Genomic DNA, 27,088 nt, shown 5'->3' with positions numbered 1-27,088 from the left:
AGCATTAATTCTGCATATAGCCTACAAGAAATTCAAACCGCCGCTCAAGTTAATAGCTGTTCCCTTGTCTCAGAGTAATGACACTGTTATGACACTGATCCCCTTATCTGACTCTCAGGCACACAGACTGTGGCCTGCCTGACAAAAGATGATTTATCTGCCACTATGTCTGAATTCTTTGGAAATGGCTTCTAGAAAGAGCTTGTAGAACCTTTGGTTTCCATAGGCCATACATTCTACACCTCCTCTATTCCCCCTGGCCCTGTTCAGGATTTAAAGGTGGAATATTCTGTACCTGAGGATATTATAAAGAAAAGTATTAAGGACACATTGATTATGTAGTCGCCATCACTGTCTTTCCACAGGAATCTTTAGTTGGAAAGTTGTATACTTGTGCTCTCCTGCTATTCATCCTAAAGAAAGTACCTTCCTGCTACTGCTCCTACTTTGAAACATTTTGTAGATCGTTTGGTCTTCACTCTCATTCCAATTGCCAGTCTACAGCGACTAGATCTCCAACCCCTAAGAACTTATGACGCGCTCTGTAAACTGTTGGTGCTATATAAATATTGTATAAGCCTTGCTTCACTTTGGGCAAAGTTGTATTCTGCTGTGCGGTGCAACGTGTCTTTTCAAAGACACACAGATGACAGTCCTGCTGCAATGGGTGACCTCAGATCATACTTCTCCATTGCTGCTAGAGATGAATTTTCTGTATTCCTAGAAGGGACCAATGCTTGTAAGCTAGGTCCTGGAAGCCTATTGGACCCCTTATATCTAACGTTGTCCTTTTATTACCAGTTAATGGAGCAGTATGCTTGCAAAGGCTCTAATCATGCCCCAGCACCATACATGGCAGAGTATAATTCTGACTCTAATGGTCCTACACCATTAAATGTGCCTAAGGCCCGTATTACCATCTCTGATTCAGATTCAAAGTCCTCCGTCTTCTTCTGAAGAAATTATATTTCAGCAAACTCCATATGAGTTAGATTTACAAGGTGTTGTTTCTAATCTAACTGATGTTCTACTTACGTTCTACCCTGCAGTTGGAGAACCAGCCCGCTGTTCCAGGCAGAGGGACTTTAGAGCTCTTATGGCTGCAAAGACCTTCCCAGTACACTCAATATTTAAAATTGAGGAAACAATGTATATAATCATTGGTCCCGCCTGGGAATGTTAAGGAACTTTTTATCTTTGAAAGGAAATTTATTGCTAAGTTATCACTGCCCACTCTAGATACTCCAAGAGTAACTCTCCATCCCCTATTGGCGGTGACTCAGATATTTTTTTTCTAGATGCCACCAATGGCCAAAGAGTGTTACTGCCTTACTTCAGGAGATCTGTGGATGGGTAGAAGTAAACCCCATCCTTCAGCTACTATTTCCTACTTAAACCACGGTTCCCAAAGCCAGAAATCCTCAATCTCATCTGCTCAGTCCTCTGCAAGATGGGACATCTTCGTGCATCCTAATGGTTCTCGCTTGTTTATCTCATCACAGTTTAGATGCTCAGACTTCCCTTAGTATCTTTTGCTCTAGACCATTGAGTCAGGCACCTTTTTAACCGCTCCTTCTCACCCTATTGGTATTACTGCAACCCATTGTGTATCTTACTAGGTTTGTTTAGGTTTCCTGCACCCTGGAATCTCTGATTCTTACAGTGATATTACCCTATCTATGGGAATGTGTCCCACTGAATCTTGCACTCACCACCGCATGGGAGTCCCTTTCCATTACAAATGGCTACAACCTTTCCAGTGCTGGACTCCTTCTCAACCCAATGTCTCTCATGAGAGACATTTCGACTTGCAAGGTTGATGACAGGGATCTGTTCCTACTGCTCCTTTCCCTACTACAGACCTGGCTGTTCAGTATTGTCCAGCAGTTCAAGCAAGCTCAAATCCTTGAGGTGTAGCAGATGCTATACACTGAACACCTCTACTAACTGATTGCTGGGCTGCATTCTCACACTTAGCTTGGAAAACAAAAATCTGAGACAAAAGAAGGGAGGGGGGTCCAAACAGCAGTGTATGAGTATGTCTTAAGTGTACATGGTTGATGGTTTTAGGCCTATCACTGTGTGAGGTAGAGTTCTTGCTCAACTGTATAGTGAAGCTCCACTGCTGGAGAAAGGTGCTGGCGCAACCGGTTGTGATGGCAGTCTCGACACAGGATCACCATTCAAAACTCTGCTATTGCAAAGGATGATGTGATTTGCATTTCTGGAAGCAGTTTGTCAGTCTTAACTAATAGCTACCCTCTGGGATGAATTTATACAGATCACGCTCTGCAAGTGTAAAAGTTTCCCAGTAAAGGCTAGTATACCTGTACTTTAAAATTACTATGCAGTGCCTTTTGAACTGAGCGGAAAATAAATAAAAGCGGACCTTCAATCATTTTTTCAACTTTCTATCTATTAAATCTTCTAATCTTCTGCCCTTGTTGTTTTAACTTTTGATAGTAAAACATATTTGTTTTCTGCCAGTAAATGCCTTATACAGCCCACTTCCTGTTTCTTGTCTGATAAATAGCCTAGGCTTGTGACGAAATGCACAGCTTTCTCTGTATGTGCCAGGAAGGGGGGGGGGGGAAGTCATAAGAGGGCCAATGAAAGCTGCAGAGCTGGAGGTATGCCTCTGTGTGTCTTTGTAAATCCAGGAAGTGAACAGGCAGTTGCAGCCAGACTCAGTGGAGGGAATTTCTGCAATTTGGCAAGTACAGAATCTCAGTATATATAAAATAATATTCAAAGTGGTTGGAGGGAAGCTTCAGAATGGCAAAGATATTTTTATTACAAATTATGTGAGCAGATTGCAGTTTCTCTTTAACCACATAAATACCAGCCACATTTACCACCTTTCTGTCCTGGCCAATTTTCTCATTTCCACTTCCAGCTTTTACTTTTTATTTTACTTTTTAACATCCATTAATTATTCATGATGTATTAAAGACTGTTTCCATTGTGAGATTCTTTTATGTTTTCCAATCAGCTTTTTAATGTGTTTGTTTATTTTTCTCATCCATTCAGTTTTTTTTTATTTTCTACATCTAAGTGTAGACTTTGATTGCTTAACTGCTTCCTGCCTGCGCCATTGTAAAATGACACACTGACAGTGAACTGCAGTTATCCCTGTATATTTACCAATTAATATTCAGTGAACTGCAAACCGTATCGGTATTTTTATATGTATTCAACATAACTCACTTTGTATTAATGCAGTTTTGTAATTCTTAGACCCCTTTCACACTGGGGCGTTTTTCAGGCACTTTAGCGTTAAAAAAAAGCACCTGTAAAGCACCTGATAGAAGCCTCATCTGCAATACCAATGTGAAAGCCTGAGTACTTTCACACTGGGCATTTTTCAGACGCTTTAGCATTAAAAAAAGCAACTGTAAAGCGCCTGAAAGAAGCCTCATCTGCAATCCCAAGTCCGAGTGCTTTCACACTGGGGCACTGCACAGACAGGGCGTAAAAAAAAAAAAGTCCAGCAAGCAGCTTCTTTGCAGCGCTTTCATGTTTTTGCCACCGGGCTGGGTGCGACGATGGCCCGAGCCCTTTCACACTGCCAGAGCCCGAAAAATGCCTGAAAAACGCCCCAGTGTGAAAGGGGTCTTAAGCGGCACTTCACCAACGTTTTTCGAGCACTGGCAGCGTGAAAGGGCTCGGGCTTTCACATTGAGATTGCAGATGAGGCTTCTTTCAGGTGCTTTACAGGCGCTTTTTTTAACGCTAAAGCACCTGAAAAACGCCCCAGTGTGAAAGGAGTCTTATTCTATCTTGGAGTTTATGCCCCTTAAAATCCTGTCTGAGGGTCCAGTCCATTAGTCTTGTAAAATGACAGTTGGGCAGGAACCCGACTGTTCTGGGATGACGTCATGTGAAGTCCTCCCGAGAACACGCTCTGGCGGAGTGGGTGACTGATCAGTGTATCGGCCCGCTGCCGGTACCATGTGACTGCTGTGACCAATCACAGCAGTTCATATGACAGTTGTAAACAATGAATGGCTTCCTTTCATGCCATTCAGTGTATACAATGATGTTGATAGCTGTGATTGGTCACATTAATCACATGGTACAGACAGGGACAATCACAGCCCATTTGTACCATGCGATTAGCTGTGTCAGTCTGTAAAAATTGCTTATAGCAGTAAAATTCACTGCTATATGCAATCATAGTATGTAAAAAAAAAAAAAAGTAAAAATTGTGGTTAAAAATTACAACTTCAAAAAACTCACATGCCTCTTACTAAATACCTTGGAATGTCTACTCTCCAAAAAGGGGTCATTTGGGGGGTATTTGTACAGTCCCTGACAAAAGTCTTGTCGCTTGTGTACAAATTGACCTGAAGTGCCGCTAAAATATATTTCTAATCAAGATTTTGTTACAAGAAATGGGTCATTTTAATCCCAACAGCTTTTGTAATAATGTTTCAGTGCAAAACGAAACTGACAAAAAGTATTCTAATATTCACAGCTTGGTAAAGCCCATTGAGTCAATTTTTGCCAAGACATAAGTGTTGTCGCCTTGTTATATGAGCTTCACCTGTGACTAAAAATTGGGTCAATTAGGTCTCAGGTGTGTATAAAAAGAACACCAGTACACTAGACCTTCTCAACTGCAACTAGACCTCTGCAAACATGCCTAAGATTCACCCGGAGACTAAAGTGTTGATTATCAAGAGGCTGAAGACCAGATCCACTGCTGATGTGGCAGACACCTTCAATGTGTCTCAGCGTCAAGTTCAGAGGATAAAAAAAAAGATTTGAAGAGACTGGAGAAGTTTTGGACAAGGCCAGGTCAGGTTGACCCCGCAAGACAGCTGCTCGAGAGGACCGTTTGTTGGCTCGAAAATCCAAGGCCAGCCCATTTTCCACTGCAGCAGAGCTCCACGAGACCTGGTCACCTGAAATCCCTGTGTCAACCAAAACAGTTTGTCGGTTTATGTCTTGAAATGGCCTCCATGGTCGAATCAGTGCCCATAACCCACCACTAAACAAAAGACAATTGAAAAACCGCGTGGCATTTGCCAAGGGCCACAGCCTGCTAAAGGGATGGATTCTGGAAAAGTGGCAGAAGGTGGATTTTTCAGATGAATCTTCTGTTGAATTACACCACAGTCGCCGCAAATATTGCAGAAGACCTACTCGAACCCGCATGGAGCCGAGATTTACCCAGAAAGCAGTGAAGTTTGGTGGAGGCAAAATCATGGTCTGGGGTTACATCCAGTATGGGGGTGTGCGAGGGATCTGCAGGGTGTAAGGCAACATCAATAGTCTAAAATACCAAGAATTCTTAGCTACCTCTTATATTCCCAACCATAAAAAAGGCCAAATTTTGCAGCAGGATGGTGCTCCATCGCATACTTCCATCTCCACATCAAAGTTCCTTAAGTCAAAGAAGATCAAGATGCTCCAGGATCGGCCAGCCCAGTCACCAGACATGAACATCATTGAGCATATGTGGTGTAGGATGAAAGATGAAGCATGGAAGACGAAACCAAAGAATATTGATGAACTCTGGGAGGCATGCAAGACTGTTTTCTTTGCTATTCCTGATGACTTCATCAATAAATTGTATGAATCCTTGCCAAACCGCATGGATGCTGTCCTTCAAGCTCATGGAAGTCATACAAGATATTCAATTTGGATCTCACAGCACCACTACTTAATTTGCTGACATATTTTTGGATTTTCAGTAAAGTTGTTCAATTTCTGTATAGGCGACAAAACTTTTGTTTTGCCAAAATTTGACCTGTCTGTCTTGATTAAATGATAAATCTTTTTTCAGTGAAACAAATTTATTTCAGTGCATTAAACATCATTTGGGAGGGCTTTAGCTTTTCATATGAGCTATTTCTAACACCAATTGATTAATTAAAAGTCAGGTTAATAGCAGGAGTTTCTACAAAATAGAGAAGCGACAAGACTTTTGTCAGGGACTGTACTTTCCTGACATTTAAGGGCCACAAGAAATGAGATGGACCGTCTGTTCATAAGGTGTAATCAATTTCCAGTGTTTGGCACCATAGCTTGTGGACTCTATAACTTTCACAAAGACTAAATAATATATAATTATTTGGGTTATTTTAACCAAAGAGATGTAGCAGTATAAATTTGGGCTAAATTTTATACAGAAAAATTACTAATTTGCAAAATATAACAGAAACGAAGAAAAATGCATTTTTGAAAAAAGACAGTCTTTCTTTATCGTACATCATGGGACACAGAGCCATATTATTTGGCTTAATGGGTATATAGGCACCTTCAGGTGATGGCCATTGGTATACCCAATACAGGAAGTTCACTCCCCTATATAACCCCTCCTCCTACCAGGAGTACCTCAGTTTTTTCGCCAGTGTCTAAGGCAGGGGTCTCAAACTGGTAGCCCTCCAGCTGTTGCGAAACTACAAGTCCCATGAGGCATTGCAAGGCTGACAGTTACAAGCATGACTACCACAGGCAGAGGTATGATGGGACTTGTAGTTTTGCAACAGCTGGAGGGCCACCAGTTTGAGACCCCTGGTCTAAGGTGTTGGTCACGAATGAAGATGTGCTCTGAAAAGCTCCAGGAGGGATCTTTGCTGGATTTAAATAGCCTCCATAGACCGGATCCATCCAAAGTGCCACTGAGGCCAAAGTGGATGGTACCTGGGCCTCGTATACGAAGCACGAGATTTTGCCTGTAATGCCTCTCTTTGCAGGGCTGGACCCCGGGACTCAGGGCTTTGGTCATGCTACATTACCTAAAAGCTTTTCCTGGCGGGGTGCTTTTACAGGTCCAAGGAAGTGGAACCCCGATAAAAAGGGACCCGGTCTTTGAAGGTTTGCTAAATGCAGACCGCCGTGATGGGTGAAGGTTGGATTGACTGTTAAATCAGCAAATCCTGTGGCGGGGATAAGATAAGGGAAGAAACTTAGGAACTAAAAAGTCCACCTATGATTTCTTCTTTAAGGGAAAAAATGTTGTCATGCCTTAAATCTCCACTAGAGGGAGTATATGCACATACCTTAATCTGTTGTCTTGGCTGTAAGCTCAGTGTCAGTCTGTGTGTGGCTGCAGCAGCTTGTGCTTTTTTTTTCCCCCTGAAGGGACCAGTGGGTTAGGGAAACATCAGTGGTGCACCCCCCCCCCGCGCGCGGTTGATGCGGAGGTCCCGAAATTTGCTCCAACAGTTGTTTTCTCTGCTTGCCGGTTGCCCAATGGTGGGTCTGTAGACTCGAAAGCTGCCCGCGTGGGAATACTTTTCAAAACGAAGGAGGGGGCGGGTTTATGAAGGGTGGGGCCTAGGTGCGGCGCCGTGTAACGTCCACGAGGACGCACAGAAAAACAGACTTAAGAATCAGCTGGAGCAGTCTCTCCTCGGCTGATAGCGAGGAGGAGCAAGCAGGCTGCACACGGGACACAGAAGCGGTGGGGCACATAAGGGCTGCAAGTGGCATTCCTAATACGAGAAGGACATTTTTCCCAGCACTAGGCTGAACTTAATAGCGGCATCATTCTGCCATGGCTATGTTCAGCAAGTAGTGCAAATTAATAGTGCCTCTGCTTTTGTGCTTAAGACTATGCGTACCAAAAAAGACACCACAAAGACCAAAAAGGTACCAAAGGTTTCACCCCCAGGCGCTAGGAACTCCAGTCGTACCTCCACACTGTCATCCTTGCCTGAAATACCAATAATGGAGTCTGCTGAAAGCTCGGTTTCTTCCTTGGGCTCCTTAAAACCTTCAAAGCCTTTGCATGCGTTTCCTGTCCATGCATTACTAGAACAGCTTATTTATGCTGAATGGGATCACCCAGATAAGCATTTTCTTCCTCCAGATTTTCAGTTCTCTATCCCATGGAGGAGAAATTCACCAAAAAATGGAAGGTACCAGCAGTTGACGCTGCGATTTCCAGTGTGAATAAAAGTCTAACTTGTCCAGTAGACAATGCACAAATGCTTAAGGATCCAACAGATAAAAGGTTGGAATTCCTGTTAAAATCCGCTTTTTCTTTGGCAGGTGCCATTACTCAGCCTGCTGTCGCTGCAATAGGCGTCTGTCAATCCCTAAAGGACCAATTTTTAGACCGGCCCTTAAAGAGGTTCCTGCACAACAAGCCCGGGATTTGGCCGAACTACCAATGGCATTATGCTTTGTCATAGTTGCCATTAAAGATTCTATTCAGCAGGCGTCCGCCTTACGCTTATGCTAGTACAAATACGTAGAATTATGTGGTTAAAAAATTGGTCAGCCGAAGCACCATGTAAAAAGCTTCTGACTGGGTTCCCTTTTCATGGGGATCGGCTATTTGGGGATGATTTGGACAAATACATCCAAACAATTTCTAGTGGGAAAAGTACTCTTTTGCCAGTCAAAATAAAGTATAAACACCCTTCAAATGGGCTCTTTCTCCTGCGCCAGGGGCTTCTGCCTCTAGGCAGTGTCGACAGCCTCCGCCGTCAGACTCTAGAGCAAAACCTCAGGGTCAGGCCCAGGCTCAAAAGAAGTCCTGGGGTCAGAAACCTGCAAAGCAGAATCCTAAATCCTCATTATGAAGAGGTGCCCCCACTTACCAGGGTGGGGGGAAGACTTCTGCAGTTTTCAGAAGTCTGGCAAGAGGAAATTCAGGACAGATGGGTCATCTCCACGGTAACTCTGAGGTACAAGCTGGAATTTTGGGACTTTCCACCATCTCGTTTCTTGAGGTCAAACATTCCCAAAGATCCAGGGAAAACGCAGTCTCTGTTTCGGGCACTAGACCAATTAATGGCTCAGGGGGTGATCATACAGATCCCCACAGTAGAGCAAGGTTTGGGGTTTTATTCAAACCTCTTCAAAGTATGAAAACCGAATGGAGATGTGAGACCCATTCTAGATCTAAAGTTCCTGAAGATCTGCTCCTTTCGCATGGAGTCGATCAGGTCAGTGGTTTCTATCCTACAAGTAGGAGAACTTCTGGCATCTATCGACATCAGGGATGCATATCTGCATGTTCCTATATTTCCCGCTCACCAAAGGTTTCTGCGGTTTGCGGTAGAACAGCAGCATTTCCAGTTTGTAGCCTTGCCCTTCGGGCTAGCTACAGCACCCCGGGTGTTTACAAAAGTCCTGGCCCCACCTCTAGCCAGGTTAAGGGCACAGGGCATAATAGTCTTGGTGTACTTAGACGATCTATTGCTAAGCCAGTCAGTGGCTCGTTTGGAGCAAAGCGTGCGCATTACAACCAGTTACCTGGAAAGTTTGGGTTAAAACAGGGAGGGGAGGCGCTGACCTGAGTGTAGTATTAAAATGATGACTTTAATAGGATAAGATTAAAAAAACTTACAAGGTGATAGAAGATGCATGCTTGTCAAAGTAAAGTGCAGTCCTGGCATTCCACATGACTCTGTGGGTCCCACCGCTATTCCGGATAGCTGGAAAGGATTGAGCAGCTGGCTGGAATGGATCACAGTGTTTTTCCTGGAGCAAAGGAACCAAGTGGCTCCACACAGACCAGCATGGACCGTGGAACAGGAAGTAATGTCACAGGCATCTGATTGGACCTAGGCAGGGCTGGAATCTTGTCAATCAGGGCTACAGTGATGAAAGGCTACGCGCTCTGAGCTGATTGCTCCTTCTATTGCCCTCCAATAGATGAGCATGCATCTTCTATCATCTTGTAAGTTTTTTTAAACTTATCCTATTAAAGTCATAATTTTAATACTACACTCAGGTCGGTGCCTCCCCTCCCTGTTTTTTCCTTACATGTCTTGCAGACTTCTGGACACACTCTGAGGGATGGCCGCCTTCCTTTTTAACCATTAATACCCCTTTCTATGGATACATCACAATCAAGCTATTACAGCCACAGACTATACCCCTAAGGATTACTCCATCTGGAGCGCCAGATAAACACTGACTATACTGCTGGAAAGTTTGGGATGGATTCTCAACCTAGAGAAATCTTCCTTAAAACGGATAAAAAGGTTGGAGTACCTGGGTCTGATCATAGACACAGCCCAGAAAAAGGTGTTCTTGCCTCAAGCAAAAATCAACTCCATAAGAGACCTGGTGTGGATTGTCAGGTCAAAAGGCGATCCCTCCATTTGCCTTTGCATGAGGTTGCTAGGAAAGATGGTAACTTCATTCGAAGCGGTTCCCAGTTGCATTCGAGACTGTTACAAAACAGTATCCTGTCTGCTTGGAACAAAACAATTCAAGCTTTAGACTTGCCAATGCGGCTGTCCCCAAGGGTGTCCTAAAGCCTCAGTTGGTTGCTAACCCAGAATGTGCTGAAAGGAAAATCCTTCAGACCTGTTATCTGGAAAGTGGTAACGACAAATACCAGCCTTTCAGGCTGGGGAGCAGTACTAGAGAGGACAACTGTCCAGGGACAGTGGTCAAGAGCCGAAAGAACCTTGCCTATCAATATCCTAGAGATTCTGGCAGTGCGTCTGGCTCTGAAGGCCTGGACTTCCAGGTTATGAGATTGTCCTGTCAGGATCCAATCCGACAATGCCACAGCTGTGGCCTATATCAATCACCAAGGGGGCACCAAGAGTCTCTCAGCGCAGAGAGAGGTGAACCATATTCTAACTTGGGCAGAAAGGAATGTTCCGTGCCTATCGGCAGTCTTCATTCCGGGAGTAGAGAATTGACAGGCGGACTACCTGAGTTGCCATCAGTTATTCTCGGGGGAATGGTCTCTTAACCCTGATATTTTTCAGGCTGTTTGCCAAAGATGAGGCACTCCAGATGTAGATCTTCTAGCGTCCAGATTCAACATGAAGTTAAGCAACTTCGTGTCCAGGACAAGGGATCCACTTGCATGCGGAACAGATGCATTGGTGACCCTGTGGGATAAGTTCTCACTGATCTATGCATTTCCCCCTATTCATTTGCTGCCTCGACTTCTTTGCAGGATCAAGCTGGAAAGAAAGCTGGTAATTCTGGTGGCACCACCATGGCCCAGAAGGTCATGGTATGCAGAAATCATAAAGATGACAGTGGAGGATCCATGGTCCCTTCCACTACAGCCAGACCTACTCTCACAGGGGCTGATATTCCATCCTGCCTTATGAATGCTAAATTTTACGGCTTGGCTATTGTTTTGTTTACAAATGTGTTATTTGGAAGTTCAAGTGTACAAAAGTCGAACAGAGTCAATAAAGACAATCAGCAGTAAAATATGTCTTTGAAAAAATATAACAGCAGGTAACATACAAAATACTTCAAATGTGAAAAGGGTTCATATCCAATGTAAGAGTCTGATGGTAGTAACAGTTTATGTATGATGAGTTGTAGTAGAAAGAGGTAGTGTAAGATACTGAGGGGTAAATTAGAGTTCGTTTGAGTTCCAGTAAGACCATTTTTTCTCATATATGTGGATGGTGTCATTTAAATTATGGAGAATCCATTCTGAAAGCTTGAGCATTTTCATTCTAGCTAGTACTTGTGGCCATGGTAGGTTGTTGGATCTCCAATTATATGCTATCATCCATTGAATGGAGCTGCATAACGAGTGGAATAGTTTCATGCAAGGTCTAGGAATGTTAGGTATGTTTGCATATAGTAGGCATATTTGGGGGGTGGGGATGATTTTCTGTTTGGATGAAAGTTCAATTTTTTCAACAGCATTATGGCAAATATGGTCTAAATATTTACAGCTCCAAAATGTATGTAAGATTGTGCCAGGTTCTGGGCATCCTCTAAAGCAGTTTCGAGAGATTGAGGGATAGTAAGTATGGAGTTTAAAGGGAGTAAGGTACCATCTAGAGAATATTTTTAAAGGGGTTTCCCTAAAAGAGATAGCTTTGTTGCTTTTGCTTAAGTTGTCTGACATAGTGTGCCACATATCTATTATGAGAGAGCAATCTAGATCCAATTCCCAATGGTGCATTGGACCAAATTTGTCTGGTAAACCAAAATTATTGAGGTAGCTGTATAGTCGTGATATGAGGCCTTTGTCTCTGGTTAAAGAGATGCAAATTTGTTCAAAGATTGTGTTAGTAGAGCGAGTGGAGAGTGAAAAATGCTCTGCATAAAAGGCTCTGATTTGAAGATAGTGTTGGAGCTCTGAGGAAGGGAGATTGTATTTAGCTTGTAAAGTGGGGAATGAAGAGAATTCCCATTTTGTCTGTAGAGATTTTAATGTGGTTAATTTTTTACTGATCCAGAGGGAAAAGGAGTGTCTGTTGTTATAGGCCAAAGTAAATGTAGGGTCGCCTAGGGAGGAGGTGAGTGGGGAAGTATCTGAGGATAGATTGAAGGTTTTATTGACCTTGAGCCACAGCTGAAAAAAATGTGCTACAATTATGTTATGTTTGACAAGTTTGCTGTATGATGTGGTATTAGACCATAGAACCCCCTGTAAGTATAGTGGGGAAATTGAGGCGTCTTCGAATTGTTTCCATGGAGTTTCCTGGGTAGGTGTGAACCACTGAGAGAGTTGCGTCAGTCTGGCAGCAAGGAAATATAACCAGAGGTTAGGGAGACCAAAACCACGCATAGGTTGTGTTCTATGCATGAGAGTATAACTGCATCTGGGTTTCTTTTCAGCCCATATGAATTTATTTATTTTTCTTTGGAGAGAAGCAAGTTTAGATTTTGGAACATTTATTGGGAGGGCACGGAAGTAATATAGAAGTTTGGGGAGAATCGTCATTTTAATGGCGCAAATTCTACCCAGGAAAGATATATGGAATGACGACCATGTTTTAAGAAGAGAGGTAATATGGGAGAAGAGAGGGAGGTAATTGATTTTGTATAAAAGGTTGTGAGATGAAGTGATTGTGATGCCTAGATATTTAAAAGATTGAGAACTCCACATAAATGGGAAGTTTTTTATTAAGAGGGTTTGTATGTGTTGAGTATAATTAATGGGTAAAGCGGAACATTTATTTATAATAATATTAAAGTTCTTTAAGGAGGGATGGGATGGAGGTGAGAGGGTCAGTGAGGAATATGAGAGCATCATCAGCGTGTAAGCTGAGCTAGAATTCTTTGTCTCCTTTAGAGTAGCCTTTTATATCTATGCTATTCCTGATCCTTTGGGCCAATGGTTCGATTGCTAGCGCAAATAGAAGAGGGGATAGGGGGCAGCCCTGCCTAGTCCCTCTGCTAAGAGGAAAGAATTCCGAATTATATCCAGGTATTCTAATTCTGGTTTGGGGGGAATGATATAATGCATTAAAGCCTTGCAGGAATTTATCAGAAATACCAAATTTTGGTAAAAGGTGGTTAAGATAGGACCAATTGACACTATCAAAGGCCTTATGAATGTCTAGACTAAGGAGGCAAAGCTGGCGAGAATGTAGGTTGGCGTCTTGAATAATATTGGTGACCAGTCTTATGTTGTCAACAATTTGGCAACCAGGAATAAATCCTGTTTGGTCAATATGTATTAAATTTGTGATGACTGCTGCCAATCTGTCAACAAGCATTCTACCAAAAATTTTTAGGTCGTTGTTAAGGACTGAGATAGGGCGGTAGTTTTGTGAGAGGGAATGATCTTTAAGTGGTTTAGGGATTAGGGATAAATTGGCCAGGAGCATCTCTTCTGGGAAGTGATTACCGTTAAGAATGTGATTAAATAGTTTGGTCAGATTGGGGGCTAATAGAGATGCAAATTTTTTATAATATGAAGAGGAGAAACCGTCAGGTCCTGGGGCTGTGGAGGTTTTAAGGGATTTGATTATTTTGACAATTTCTGCATTAGTGCAAGGTGCATTAAGAGATTCTATTTGTTGTGTATTAAGGGAAGGTAATTGTAAGTCATCTAACCAGGTTTTTGAGGTGTGATTGGGCTGGATATGTGGGCCTGAAAGAAGGTCCTTATAGAAAGCAGAGAAAATACTTAAAACTTATTGTGGATGCGTGATTCGGTTGCCAGTTTGATTTCTGAGTTTATCAACATGAGGAGGTTTATGTTCTTGGTTGTTTTCTGGCTAACATGGCTGAGGGAGAATTACCATGGAGTAAAAATTTAGCTTTTGAGAATCTAAGTGATTTTTCTCTATTTGCTGATAGTATAAGGTCTAAGGCTTGGCGTTTCTCTTGGATCTGTTTAGTGACTTCTTGGGATTGAGAGTGTTATAATTTATTATATAGATAGTTTTGGTCTTTAGTAAGACCCTTGATATCAGTAAGTCTCGATCTATTTTTATTTGCAGCTAAACTGATTAATTGTCCATGGAGGACTGCTTTGTGAGCAGCCCAAAGTGTCGTGGGAGGGGTTTCATCATTTGTGTTTTCTGTGAAGTAATTTTCTATGTGTGTAGAGATGGATTGTATTATTGAAGGGTCAGTTAATATAGAGTCATTTAATCGCCAATTGAATGGAGAGGGTGCAAGTCCTATGTGTGTGGTTTCAAATGAAGTGATATTATGATCAGACCAGGGGCATGGGTGGATAAGGGCTTTGGATGAGTTATCTAATAATATGGGAGTGCAAAAAATATAATCACGTCTGGCATAGACTTCGTGGGGATGCGAATAATAAGTGTAGGCTTTTATTCCGACATTGTGGGCCCTCCAGGAGTCAATGAGTTGGAGATTGTTGATGGAACGGATAAGAGATTTAGAGAAAGCCTTGGAAGAGGGGGACACTTTACTTCTATCCAAGGCTGGGTGTGAGGCTAGATTAAAATCCCTGCTTAGAATAATATGGGGTGAACTATAACGATCCAAAATCTCGAAAAAATTAGTGAAAAAGGATGACTGCGACTCGTTGGGAGCATAAATAGATGCAATGGTTACAGTGCAGTTATTTATTGATCCCTTAATAATTATAAAGCGACTCTTGGTGTCTTTGTATATATTTTGAATGTCTAGAAAAATAGAGTTACGGATGAAGATAGCGACTCCGTGGGTTTTGTTATTAAAAGTGGTATAATAAAATTGGTTGTATGTTTTATCAAAATATTTGGGATGGCTGGAAGAGGAAAAATGCTTTTCCTGAAGAAGGTCTGCACCTATTCTCTTATAATGTTGAAAAGCTTTCTTTCTTTTATGGGGGGAATTGAAACCTTGCACGTTGTGCGATAATATTTTAAGACCCATTGGTAAGAATGATGTAATAGTGCTTATGGTAGAATTTGGTTATGTAACCGTGAAGTTTAGAGAGAGAGGGGGTCAGACTCATTAATATGTGGAGCAATATATTTATCAACTAACTCCAAGGGAGAGGTCAAATGTAACAATTGAAATGACAATAAGGGTTGAATATCAAATATTATGAATAGTATATCGTAGCAAATAGACATATAACAAATAACTGTTGTGTGTAAATGTAGAGAGATGTAATGACTTCCATTATTTAACTTGAATACATCATTAGCCTTAATGGCAAAAATAACAAATGAACAGAAAAGGTATAACAGTGTCATGGGGACAAGAAATATCTTGTCACTAAAATATGAACATTGGTCAAAAGGACAAAACCGTCCTTTTCCTGCAGACTTGGTCTGGTGCAGCACCCAGGGTATGGGTGAGTTAGTTAACCGCAAGAGCAGGATGGGGGACAATCCAGCGACGACAGATGTAACAGGCAACTAAAATATATGAATGTTGTAAAGCATGCACTTTCAGCCAGGGGATAGAGGAAAATATTTCAAATATTGCATAATCTCATTTATGTGTCTCAATTAGTAAATGAAATAAGTTGCACTAAAAGACTTGGGAAATCTTAAATGACTTTCACAACTATACCTAAAGAAAAAAAAAAAGGGTGGGGTGGGGGGGGGGGTGGCGGCTTGGCTATTGTAACCCACATGCTGAAGAAACGGGCTTTCCGGTTCAGTTATCTCTACTTTGATTAATGCAAGGAAGCCAGCTTCCAGAACTATATATTATAGAGTCTGGAGGGCTTATGTTTCCTGGTGTGAATCGAAGGGTTGGCACCCTCGGAGATGTATCATAGGCAGAATTCTTGCCTTTCTACAATTGGGGGTAGAGATGAAGTTGGCCTTGAGTACTGTTAAAGGCCAAGTCTCAGCTTTATCGGTCTTATTTCAAAGACCGCTTGCTACAAAACAGGATTTTTGGAACCGCTTACCTGTAAAATCCTTTTCTTGGAGTACATCATGGGACACAGGTCCCTCCCCTCTTTTTGGGGTTTAAGTATATTGCTTTGCTACAAAAACTGAGGTACTCCTTATAGGGGGAGGGGTTATATAGGGGAGTGAACTCCCTGTATTGGGTATACCAGTGTCCATCACCTGAAGGTGCCTATATACCCATTAAGTTAATACTATGGCTCAGTTTCCCATGATGTACTCCAAGAAAAGCATTTATAGTGCAAAAAATAGAAAACTCAGTGGTGATTAAATGCCACCAAAAGAACACACTATTTGTGTGAAAAAAAGGACAACAATTTTGTATGGGTACAGTGTTGCATGACTGCGTAATTGTCATTCAAAATGGGAAAGCACTGAAAGCTGAAAATTGGTCTGGTTAGGAAGGGGGTTTAAGTGCCCAGTGGGCAAGTGGTTAAAGAGGTTGTAAACTCTTGGGGAAAAAAACAACAAAAGAAAACCTGTAAGACAAAGGCATAATGAGCTAGTATGCATCGCATACTAGCTCATTATGAAATACCTTAGAACTAAGCCCTCTAGCGGCACCTGCACACTGCTGAGACAGCTGACATCTTCTTTGGTGTTTCCTACGGCTTCGCGGGCTCTGGCGCTGTGAGTGGCTGGAGCCGCAATCATGTCATTCCGGTGCATGCACGCAGGAGCCGCCGGTCACGGCACAGGGCTCTGAAGAAATGACACGGGCGGCCGTTCCTTCAGAGCAATTTTACTGACTGAATGTACAGTAAACATCTCCTAAACAGTGCATGTTTAGGAGATATTTATACTACCTTTAGGTAAGCCTTATTATAGATTTCAGTTCTATTATGGAAGCTTTCCCCTTAGCTTTAATGTTGATACATTAGATCAAATTACTATATAACTTTAATATTGATGAATGCACAATTTAAACACTTTTTTTTTTTTTTTTCAAACAGCCTCAAGAAGGATATCTCATGGTGCAGCAGTTTCAGTACTTGGGATGGGCAGCTCACAGAGAAGTACCAAATTCCAAAAGATCTTTTCTGAAATTAATTCTGCAAGTGGAGAAATGGCAAGAGGAGTGTGATGAAGGAGAAGGACGCGCTATCATTCACTGCCTGTGAGTTACTTATTGAGACATTATGTACCGTAGTGTCATCATTCTGGTCTGTTTGTATGTACTGCTCTGCTTGGCTTGGTTATACTGGTGACTAATTATATGGTTTAAAGTTAGAAATTTTGGGATTGAATGTTTTGGTGTAAATTTGTGTTCATTTTTGTTTAGCTCTATTTTTCGTGCTTTCACATTCATGTACATAAAAATTGCTTATATCTATAGAGTTTGGAAGTCCATATATAAACTGCATTTTCTGCAAGATGCATGCTTGCTGCTTATGTTACTACCTTTTGAATGCTTGCTAAAAAAAAGAATTTCATTCCAATTCACCCAGTTAAAGCGCATGCACATTCGTTCTGTGCAAATGGGGCAAAAAATTAATTTTAGTAGGCTATTTTCTGTGCTGGATTTATTTTATTTTTTTTCTTTGTTTTAAAATATGCCATATTGGCAACCGAGTTGTGCTAAGTATCACAGGTATTTCCTAGCTCAATTACTGTGGTTTCTTATATTTCTCTGGAGGCTTTTGCAGTGAAATCTCCCCAGTGGAGTTTCTAGTTACCCTCTTTACCACCTAGAGTTCTCAATCCTAATGCTTCAGGTCAGGAGTCTTTTTTTGTTTTTTTTTCTTTTTCTGCTTTAGTTCTAATGTCAAAAGTTTTAAGGATGACTGAAGTGTAAAACCCCCTTGTAATGGCTGCATCAGGTGAGCAGTTTTGTAATTTACTTTTAAAGAATTCTGCCCCTGGAGTCCATCAGAGGTATGAAAAGTTAATGGATGAATGAGCTCTATGGCTCTAAACTGGAATTTCAGTTTAGATTGGACTGATGCTACCAATAATAATATATTAATTCGCAGGGAATCCTTCTTTATTTGCAGTCTTTTTGTTTATTTTAATGTCTGCTATATTTTTAGGAATGGTGGAGGAAGAAGTGGAGTGTTCTGTGCCATTAGTATTGTGTGTGAAATGATCAAGAGGCAAAATGTGGTGGATGTTTTCCATGCAGTAAAAACACTACGCAACAGCAAGCCAAATATGGTAGAGACTCCGGTAAGTGCAAGTATAATCATTATCTTCTAAACTTCTACTGTTTTTAGATAAAAGCCACCTGTGACGTATTGGTAGTATACACTACTGCATTCCATTACTGTGAATTAGCCCTAACGTTTGATTCAAACAACTGATACACCTTTTTCTATTTTGTTATTTCATCATGGCATTGTTTTTTTTTCCTTGCTGCTCAATGAGTTTTCTATGCCTAGAAAAAAAGACGTCAACTTCCAGTGCAAGTACTTTCCACCATTGAATCTATTAGTAGCATTATTTTATTGCACACCATTAATCTGAACTTTAGGTTAAACAGTGTAGTCAACACTACACTGAAAATTCTATCATATAGAAACTGACCTATTAACTTTACAGCTTCAGTGTTGTAATTAAATGTTTTCTACTATGTTCAACTATTCTGTCCAACACAGAAAAAAATTAATAATGTATGGCGCATGTGGCAACAGTAGTCAGGTTTTACCAGAAGTTTACCATGTTTGATGGTAATTATTTTAGAACAGGCCTTGTTGCAGATCTTGTTCCTGGATGTCTAAAGGTAGTATACAAGGACAGTGCTTATGCCTGATCACTCTTTTTACAGAATACATCAAATATACAACATTGGGCTAGACAATATCAATAGTTCATCTGTTTTGGGGTATGTTATAGTTGATAAAATCTCTGGTAGCCATATTGAGGAAAAATGTTAGTTCATTAGCAGACTTTGTTTACATCTGGCCTGTATAATACTGCAAGATGTTTGACCTTAATCTTCTGAGCACCGTAGACAAACATGAAAATATGAGGTTTGTAATATCAGTTGCATGTCATAAATATGATGCAATTTGGAGCATCTGAGAGGACACGGTGCCCTATTATCAGGGAGGGAATTTTTTTTTAACTAGAGTAATATAACTGCTCTGTATTCTGGAAAAGCAGTTAACGAAATATCTAGATCAAGTAGTTGAATTGTTTCTAAATAAATTCTTCATTTTACCCTTTATCTTGGAAAAAAATGCACTCAAATGCCTTGTACATTACAGTACAACAATTCATCCATATTTAACACCGCTCATCAATTCATGGTAATGTACTGTTTGCACAGAATGTGGTGTCCCCTAGGATCTTCAGCATATATCACTTTTGCTGAGGAAATAAGGAAACCAAGGCAAATTATGGAAATGCTGCAAAGCAAACATTCCTCAAATGAGCTGTGCAGTTAATGAGAAATAATGTTTGTTTGGATAATTGCTTTCTAATTATTATTTTTATAGATGATGTTAATAGGATTATATATACTGTGCATTTAAAATAGAACATGTTTTGTTTCTAAAAAATCTAAATAGTGGTCAATCTAATTGCATATTGCTTGTGAACATTTATTTCTGTAGTCTTACCATGATCACTGCTAGATGAAACTAGAGCCAGTACATCAAGAGATGGATTTGTACTACCTCAATGGAAGAAGGGAGAAGCTAGCCTTTTTTTTTTTTTTTTTTTAGTTTTGTATAGCATGTGAAAGGCTTGGAACATCTGTAAATGAGCGGTCTGTGACCACATTTGGGTATGTGAGGGGAATCTCTCCTCTTCCTGCCTGTATGATAGATGCCAGACAAAAAAAATGAAGGGAGTAAAAATACGCTGTATAAAAGGTGATCCTAGCAAGGAGTACAAAAAGGTTGTGTGCTTAGTAATGGAATTCGTCCCTGATTTATATTTCTGCTATTGCCAGTCCAAAGTGCTTTCCAGCATGGCACTATAGCTGCCTGTCATTGCTTATCATGGTGTTGTGCTACAGACATTTCAGTAGTTAATAGACTATGCTAGGAATTCTGCAACATTATGCAACTGTTAGTTTCTTGTATTGTGAAATTCACTAAAGTATAGTGATTTAAACTGATTGAGTCAAAACTGAACTCAGAAACAGTTAGCCTATGTAAACAAAACAAAAATGGGGTAGGTGGAATTGGTGCTGCTAGTGTGAAATGTGCTTACATGTGGCAAATAAAATTAACATATAAAAAAATAACACAACCTTAAAAAACACCACCACCTAGATGCAAAAGTGCTAAGTGCAAAATGCATATGAAACCTATACCATAAAACAAAGTGCTTGTGTGCAATTCCAAGATAATTGTAAACATGTAAAAAAAAAAATCCATAAATTCAAATAAGTCCATGAGTTCATATCAAAAAATCATTGCCATAGTAGTGAAATAAGTGCTGGTGTGAAGTGCATGCAAATGTCACAATTGTGTCACACTCATGCCCCCCTCTGATAATGCACTCACCGGATGACACTACCCATCAAAGGGTAACTAGCCTCCACAATGTCAGGTGACTATAAATGTGGTCCTTATGGCTACCTTCTAGGTCTCCTCTACTCCAGTGAGCTCATGCATAGACAGTAATAAAGCCCATAGGGTAACTCTGTATAGCCTCTTTTTTATTATGCAATAGCAGGCGTTGTATACAAAATACAGGAAGTCTGGGTCATGGTGCATTTCATGGACTAAACCGGATGTGGCGTAATGACGCAAATAGCTCTTCTTACGCATTTCGTCACGGGGATATCAATATGGTTATCATTGTGACATTTTACGGTATAGATTTCATATGCATTTTGCACTTGGCACTTTCGCATCTAGGTGGTGGTGTTTTTTTAAGGTTGTGTTATGCTTTGTTTATGTTTTTTTTTTGTATGTTAATTTTATTTGCCATATGTAAGCACATTTCACACTAGTAGCGCCAATTCCACCCACCCCATTTTTGTTTTTTTATTCTGGCTATCTACCTTTTTGGTCTTTGGTATATGTGGAGGCAACAGCTAATAGCTTTGCTCTCCAGTCCATAGCGTGGAATAATTTACTTTACCTTTAATTAGGCTTGTGCTTACATGGAATTCATGTTTTAATCTGTATTAACACATGCATATTTTGAGGCATTATGTGCATTGTGAGAGACCTCAATGGGTTAACTTATGTAGGTTAACTTACCAAGAATGTAGTACACACACAATATTTTCTAGGGCAACACAATAGAGTGTATTGGCATTGAAAAAGGTCCATCATCAGAAGAACATACAGCATGTTAAACTGCCCAGGGGATCCTGTGCACATAGCACTTGTCTCCTTCTAAATCCATGCAGTGGTTGCCAAGCTGTGGTGTCCAATAGCGAGCTCTGCCAGCCCACCTAGCTATCCAATAACACAAATCAACTTAGAGTGGCAGCTCAGGAGGGAAAGGGGAGTGATGGGGGGTGCACTCCTAAGCTGCCAGACAGGACTCTGTTGTGCTGTAGATACGTGTCTCCTCATCTCTCCTTTTTAGTTTACAGAGAGACTGGAGCTGCAGCCTGATGTTTAGGGGCATGGAGGGAGTGGAAACTGTCAGTTTGTTTTGTGAATGGGTGCAGAGAAAGGGCTTTCATTCACAAAAACACAAGCTGACAATAACACACAGCTGCCCCTACACTTGTCTGAGACAGCCTAATATAGTACCTGGCTTGTGGTGTTGTCAGCTTATATTTTTGTGAATGAAAGCTCTTTTCTCCAGCTGCACTCATTCACAACACCAGCTGACAGTTTCTACTCTCCCCTGAATAGCAGGCTGCAATGTAAACAAAAGAGAAGGGATAAGGAGAGACATCACTGCAGAATGGAGTGGTGGTGGGGCTCAGCAATACCAAAAAATATTTTATTTAACTTTTAACCTCCACTGACTGGATTTAAATTGGGACACAAGCCATGTGCACAGGGACCCCACGGGGCACCTACATTTTTTCTTTTGGAGATGACAACACCTATTGAAAACAATGTTTTTCAAATTTCTATACATTTTATGCCTGTGTAAGTAGACACATCTATCGATTCCTTTTACTACTAGGTTATCATTGGCCTTCTTTTTAAGTGAATTCCTTTTTGTTTTTTGATATTTAGTTTTAATTAATTTTAGCCTTCTAAAATTACAAACTTTCAGGTTTTAGTGGATATAAATGGATATGAAAGCATGCTGTCAGTAATAAAACAGACAATAAGATAAAGCAATCGAGAAGACAGTTTGTGTTTATTTCTGTCCATTATTGACTTGTTCAGAAAACTTGGCTCTCACATTAACAAACGTGCTTCGTTCTCACATACTGTTATATCCACAAGCCAAGACTAACCGTGCTGAAGTTAACACACTGTGCCTGCTAAAGATCAGGTACTAACTCATTTTTATGATGCCGCTCGGCTGTGAAGTCAAAGGTAATGTGATTTACACATACTGTTGCAGTATAGCAGAGAAAAAAAATATGACTTTACATTTCCGACACGCACTTGAACACCTTTTTCTAGGAAATATATCTAGATATAGGTAGTGCGGTGATCATGGATGTATTAATTTGTGTTGACACCTGTGGCACATTTTTATCATAGTGAAGCCCATTCCAAATGCTTCATTAACCTTTTTTTTTATTTGTCTTTGATAGCTGTGATCAATGATTAGCTAACCTTTTATAACCCATAGCTTTCGTGAACATCATATTTTACTTTTTTACGTGACAGCCCATGTACTGCAATAAATACCATATAGTTTATCTTTGAAGACCAATATTAGACAAATCTTTTTTGTTTTATACAAAATTGGTAATGGTTAGGACCTCGGTCTAGATCTGGCTTTTATTGCTGTCTCTGTTACCTTTGAAGAAATTTACCGTCATTTCTGGTCCCATGACTGGGTGTTACAAAAACAGGAAACAACAAAAGAATAATAAGAGAAAAGAATGAAAAGAGGGAGGGGAAATGGAAATAGAAAGAAGTGAGAGAAGGAAGTGGGTAAGGGACATTACACAAAGGAGGATCCCTGGGACCACAGGACCCCATATGCCTTTGAAAGGAAAGTCTGAGATGTAACATTGATCAGGTCAGGAATAATTTATCCATGGGGTCCAAATTTTCCAAAATTGACTATGTTTATACTCCGAAATGGCAGTCAATTTTGTTGATCATTGTACCATTTGGCGGGCTTTAACCCCCTGGAAATTCAATGAGGAAGATCTCCAGGAGTGAGCAGTAGTTTGGTGGCATTAAAAAATAAGCCAATAATTTGACTGTTTTACAATGTAGATGTGGCATATTTTGCAAGGTCTCAACTGGATCCTTACACAGTTTACAATCAAGAACTGTATGTATTCGCAAGTGCACGCTAATCCACAGCCTCTGTGCCTAGGGCACATCCACTGTATATGTAACATAGTTCTCTCCTGCTCACAACCTCGAAAGCAATGGGGGGAGTGCTCAGAAATGTATTTGGAAACCCAGGAGAAATTTAAATGCCATTGCATCAAAACTTTAGTAAGGCCATAAGGCTATACCGCTGCTTTATTAATGGGCCCCATAGTCTTAAGAATGTTCAGAAGATGAGGAAAACCAAAAGTAAACACTGGGATGGAAATTCAATCCAGTCACTGGTTAACCATACCCCCTGAGACGCTAAGTTTGTATATAGCATTTTGTTATTTTGCAATATAAGTTAGATATAGGCATTATGATACTTAAAAAAATTTAGCCCTACCTTGCTTGTTCCAGTGCCTAAAGAAAGAAATGCCTCAGACATTGCTACCTGATGGTCACTCCATATGTGTAAACACTTTAGAGAGTTTAGGTTTTAGATTTTGCAAAGAGGAGGCATAGCCAGGTGCTGGCATAGAATCACCTCCCAAAAGTAACAAATTCGATTATCCTTTTCAGGGCCTTTGCTGATCTTGACTCCGTACCCTTTTCCTGCATATATGTTCTTAGCAAAGAACACTGGAATCAAAGCGTTCAAGGACATCATGACTTTCCACTTCAAATTTTTAGTGTGTAGGCTAGTATAATGTTCAAATGACACCCATCTGGGGTCTGTCTCTTCACAGTTGGGTTTTCTCGAAAAATTTAAGAGGAGATAATCATCCTAGAAATCATAGTTTTTCCTCACTTGCATGCCAAAAGAAAGTTTGCTGTCATCTAACCACTGCAGATGCACACACATGCACTTCCTGCGTGTTTTGCATCCTTATCTTCCAGATATAGTTATGTTAAATGTATACATTTTTTATGAGTAAAAATGATTTCTTAGTTCACTTGCAGACCAGATGAAAAAGATGAAACCACCGCTTGTTTAAGTTCCATTCTTTTCAGTTTTACAGGTCCAACGTTGTGTGGTCAGTAGGATTAAAGTGATATTAAACCCACTGTCACAATTCTCGGTTTATTCTATGTTTATATAGCATTAAACCTGGATGCCTGTCTCACAGTTTAAAGAAACATTTCTAAATACCTTTTTAATGCCTTGTAAACCATATTTCATTACCTCAACACCTCAATGTAAGATCGGTAAGCGGAGCTAGCTTGAGACCTCGAATGCAAACTGCAACATCACTACAGTACACTTCAATAGAATAGCAACCAGTCTGCTCACACAGGGAGTCATGATTAAGAAGGTATTTCTCTCCCTGGTTTACAGGTCTCATGTTTCCCACTAGGCATAGGCTGTAGGGACAGTTCACAGATTGATTTTGCCAGCAGCTATATGTGAAACATAAGACCAGTAAACCTAGGAGAGAAATCCTCTCTCAATCATGACTACTGCTACAGTTCTACCTTTGTAATCGCCCACCCCCCTAGCTGACGTAAAATGTCACAAGGGGCAGCTCAAAAAAAGTAGTCAAGGCACTGAAAAGACATTGTGGAGCAAGGGTAGAGTGTGTGACAATGCAACAGCCACCTAATCAATTGCTATTTTGTTGACACTGAGAAGAGGGAGGACATTGGAAATGGCAGGATCAACCAGGTATTTATCAAAATATATAAGATGGCGAAAGAAAAGGTGCACATTATAGATAAAGGCCACCATTATAAATATAAATGCCAAGAGAAAAGTTTTGTGTTTAATGACACTTTAAAAGATCTAGTGATTAAATCATGGAGGATCGTATAATGCCGGTTAGTTTAGACATCTGTACACCACGTGAATTCCATCAGATCTTTCGAGTAAAAAGTTTCTGTTTTTAACACATTTCTTTAGATTCTACTAGTGGTCATTGTAAAAGTTTATCAATGTTCTTAATTGATAACTGTTGTAAGGTGGTACCTACTATTCTTTTCCTTTTTGTTTTTAACAGGAACAATACCGTTTCTGCTATGATGTTTCATTAGAATACCTTGAATCGTCATAGTTGGATGTGCCAACCTGCACCTAATGTTCGGACAGATATTACTCCAGCTGTGCAAAGGAGGATTTTTACACCGGACCTTAAAAGTTTTAAGCAAAAAAACAAAAAAAAATTAAACGAAGAGAAAGTATTTTTCTTATGACTTTCTGTATCTTCATAAAAAGAACTTGAACTGTTTTTATGACTGTATAGAGTATTGATGGATTTAGTGCCACATTATTACACACAGTGCTGGAGGCAGAAGCAGGACAAGTCTCTACGTCACAAGGATTTGTATGTATTTGTATCTGCAGCCGTCTCATGAGACAACTTTAGAGCCAATATGTTGCATGTGTCTATATTTACAATGTGGCAGTTTTCTCTCTCTTTTTTTTTTTTTTATAATAAAATTTGTTTAAAAAAGATGCAAAGGAAAGCCGTGCAGATTTGGCGGTAAATTCTCTTTACATTTTAAGTGTCACCGATCTGTACTTGGCTTACTATTTTTTTTCATACGTTGATGGCTGGATCATACCATATATATTATTTTGGAAAAACAAATCCCTAACATAAGCCAAAGAGTCAATTGTAAATATGTCAATATGGAGAAGCACACTCTGTATTTATTGCTTATTTACATTCCTTTCTTTTGACGGCTGAAGGAACAGTCATTTTTCCTGGGGAAAGCTTTTTGCTGAAATTGACGGCAGTTTATTTTTGTATGTATTGAGTGTAAGTAAGAGGCATCTGTTTTTTGCATTAACCCAAGAGCAATGTTTTGAGGATGTTTTGTTGTGCTCATACTGGTGAACTCAAGTTTATGTGACTGATTTGGTTCTGGACCATCTTTAAAAGCCGGACCAAAGTGATGTAAAGTTTTTCACAAACACTTGTACCTATGGATCAAATTACTCTCACAACTTGTGGGAATCAAGGCAAGCTAGATCCGAGCGCTGGGCCACATTTTAGAAAAATTCCTAATGGGAGATCAAGAAGTTAAAATGTTGTGGTCCAGGTAAAGAACACCTATGATTGGCACATTGTATCAAAATGTGTATCTTGATGTTTACAGGACTGTAAGTTTTGGGCTCTCGGAAAATCAATTTGAAATAAAATAAATATCCGATTCAAGGTGTGTGAGTTGTCCCATGATTTAAAGAGAACATTCCTTCCTGCTGTGGCATTACATAACATGCTATTAATATTTTTTTATTTTGTGATTGGTGTGAACATTTCATATGTTCAGATTGTGTAGTGGTATAGGGGTCTCTAAAGTATCAGGGCCTTCATATGTGTACGTAAAGAGTAATTCCAAGTAATGTGTGAAAGCATTTCGCAAGCCACTAATGCTTTACAGGACACACAGCAAGCAACTGTGTTATGTCAGACCGTTAACTGCACTTACCTTATACTCAGTTATGTGCGGTCCCCTTCAGAATAAACATACATATATACAGGAGGAGTAGGAGAGTAGCTGGCCTATAATACTTACCATCCACTCACGCTGCTTCATGCATCATCCATTACATTTCCAATATGTCACTAATATGGTAGACAGGTTATCCGCCCCCTTCTATGTGCCAAACGCTGCGCTCATGGAATTAAAGCCTCACTCTGAGTAGCCGCTTAAATATTCAAAACAGTGCAAAATAATAAATGATTCACTATACACTAGCCCCAACCAATACTGAAATCAAACAGCGGCGCTAAATTAATTTACCTATAAATG

The 27,088-nt window shown here is 40.3% G+C and overlaps 1 protein-coding gene across 16 annotated transcripts in view; it reads left to right on the top strand.

The window, feature by feature from the left end:
• Positions 1-26,490, top strand: part of PTPRK (protein tyrosine phosphatase receptor type K) — a 674,681-nt gene extending 648,191 nt beyond the window's left edge. For all 16 annotated transcript variants that reach the window (XM_073627229.1, XM_073627239.1, XM_073627238.1 and 13 more), the window contains 3 exons: positions 16,973-17,136; positions 18,050-18,185; positions 25,330-26,490. In XM_073627229.1, coding sequence (XP_073483330.1) covers positions 16,973-17,136; positions 18,050-18,185; positions 25,330-25,383 — 354 coding nt within the window. In that variant the 3' untranslated portion in view covers positions 25,384-26,490. The remainder of the gene's footprint in view (positions 1-16,972; positions 17,137-18,049; positions 18,186-25,329) is intronic.
• The last annotated feature ends 598 nt before the right edge of the window (positions 26,491-27,088 follow it).

The sequence above is a fragment of the Aquarana catesbeiana genome, linkage group LG04 (genome assembly GCF_042186555.1).
Source record: "Aquarana catesbeiana isolate 2022-GZ linkage group LG04, ASM4218655v1, whole genome shotgun sequence".
In the NCBI taxonomy this organism is placed as follows: Eukaryota; Metazoa; Chordata; class Amphibia; order Anura; family Ranidae; genus Aquarana; species Aquarana catesbeiana.
The sequence above is the reverse complement of the archived record's forward strand: the minus strand, read 5'-3'. Positions and strand labels throughout refer to the sequence as shown.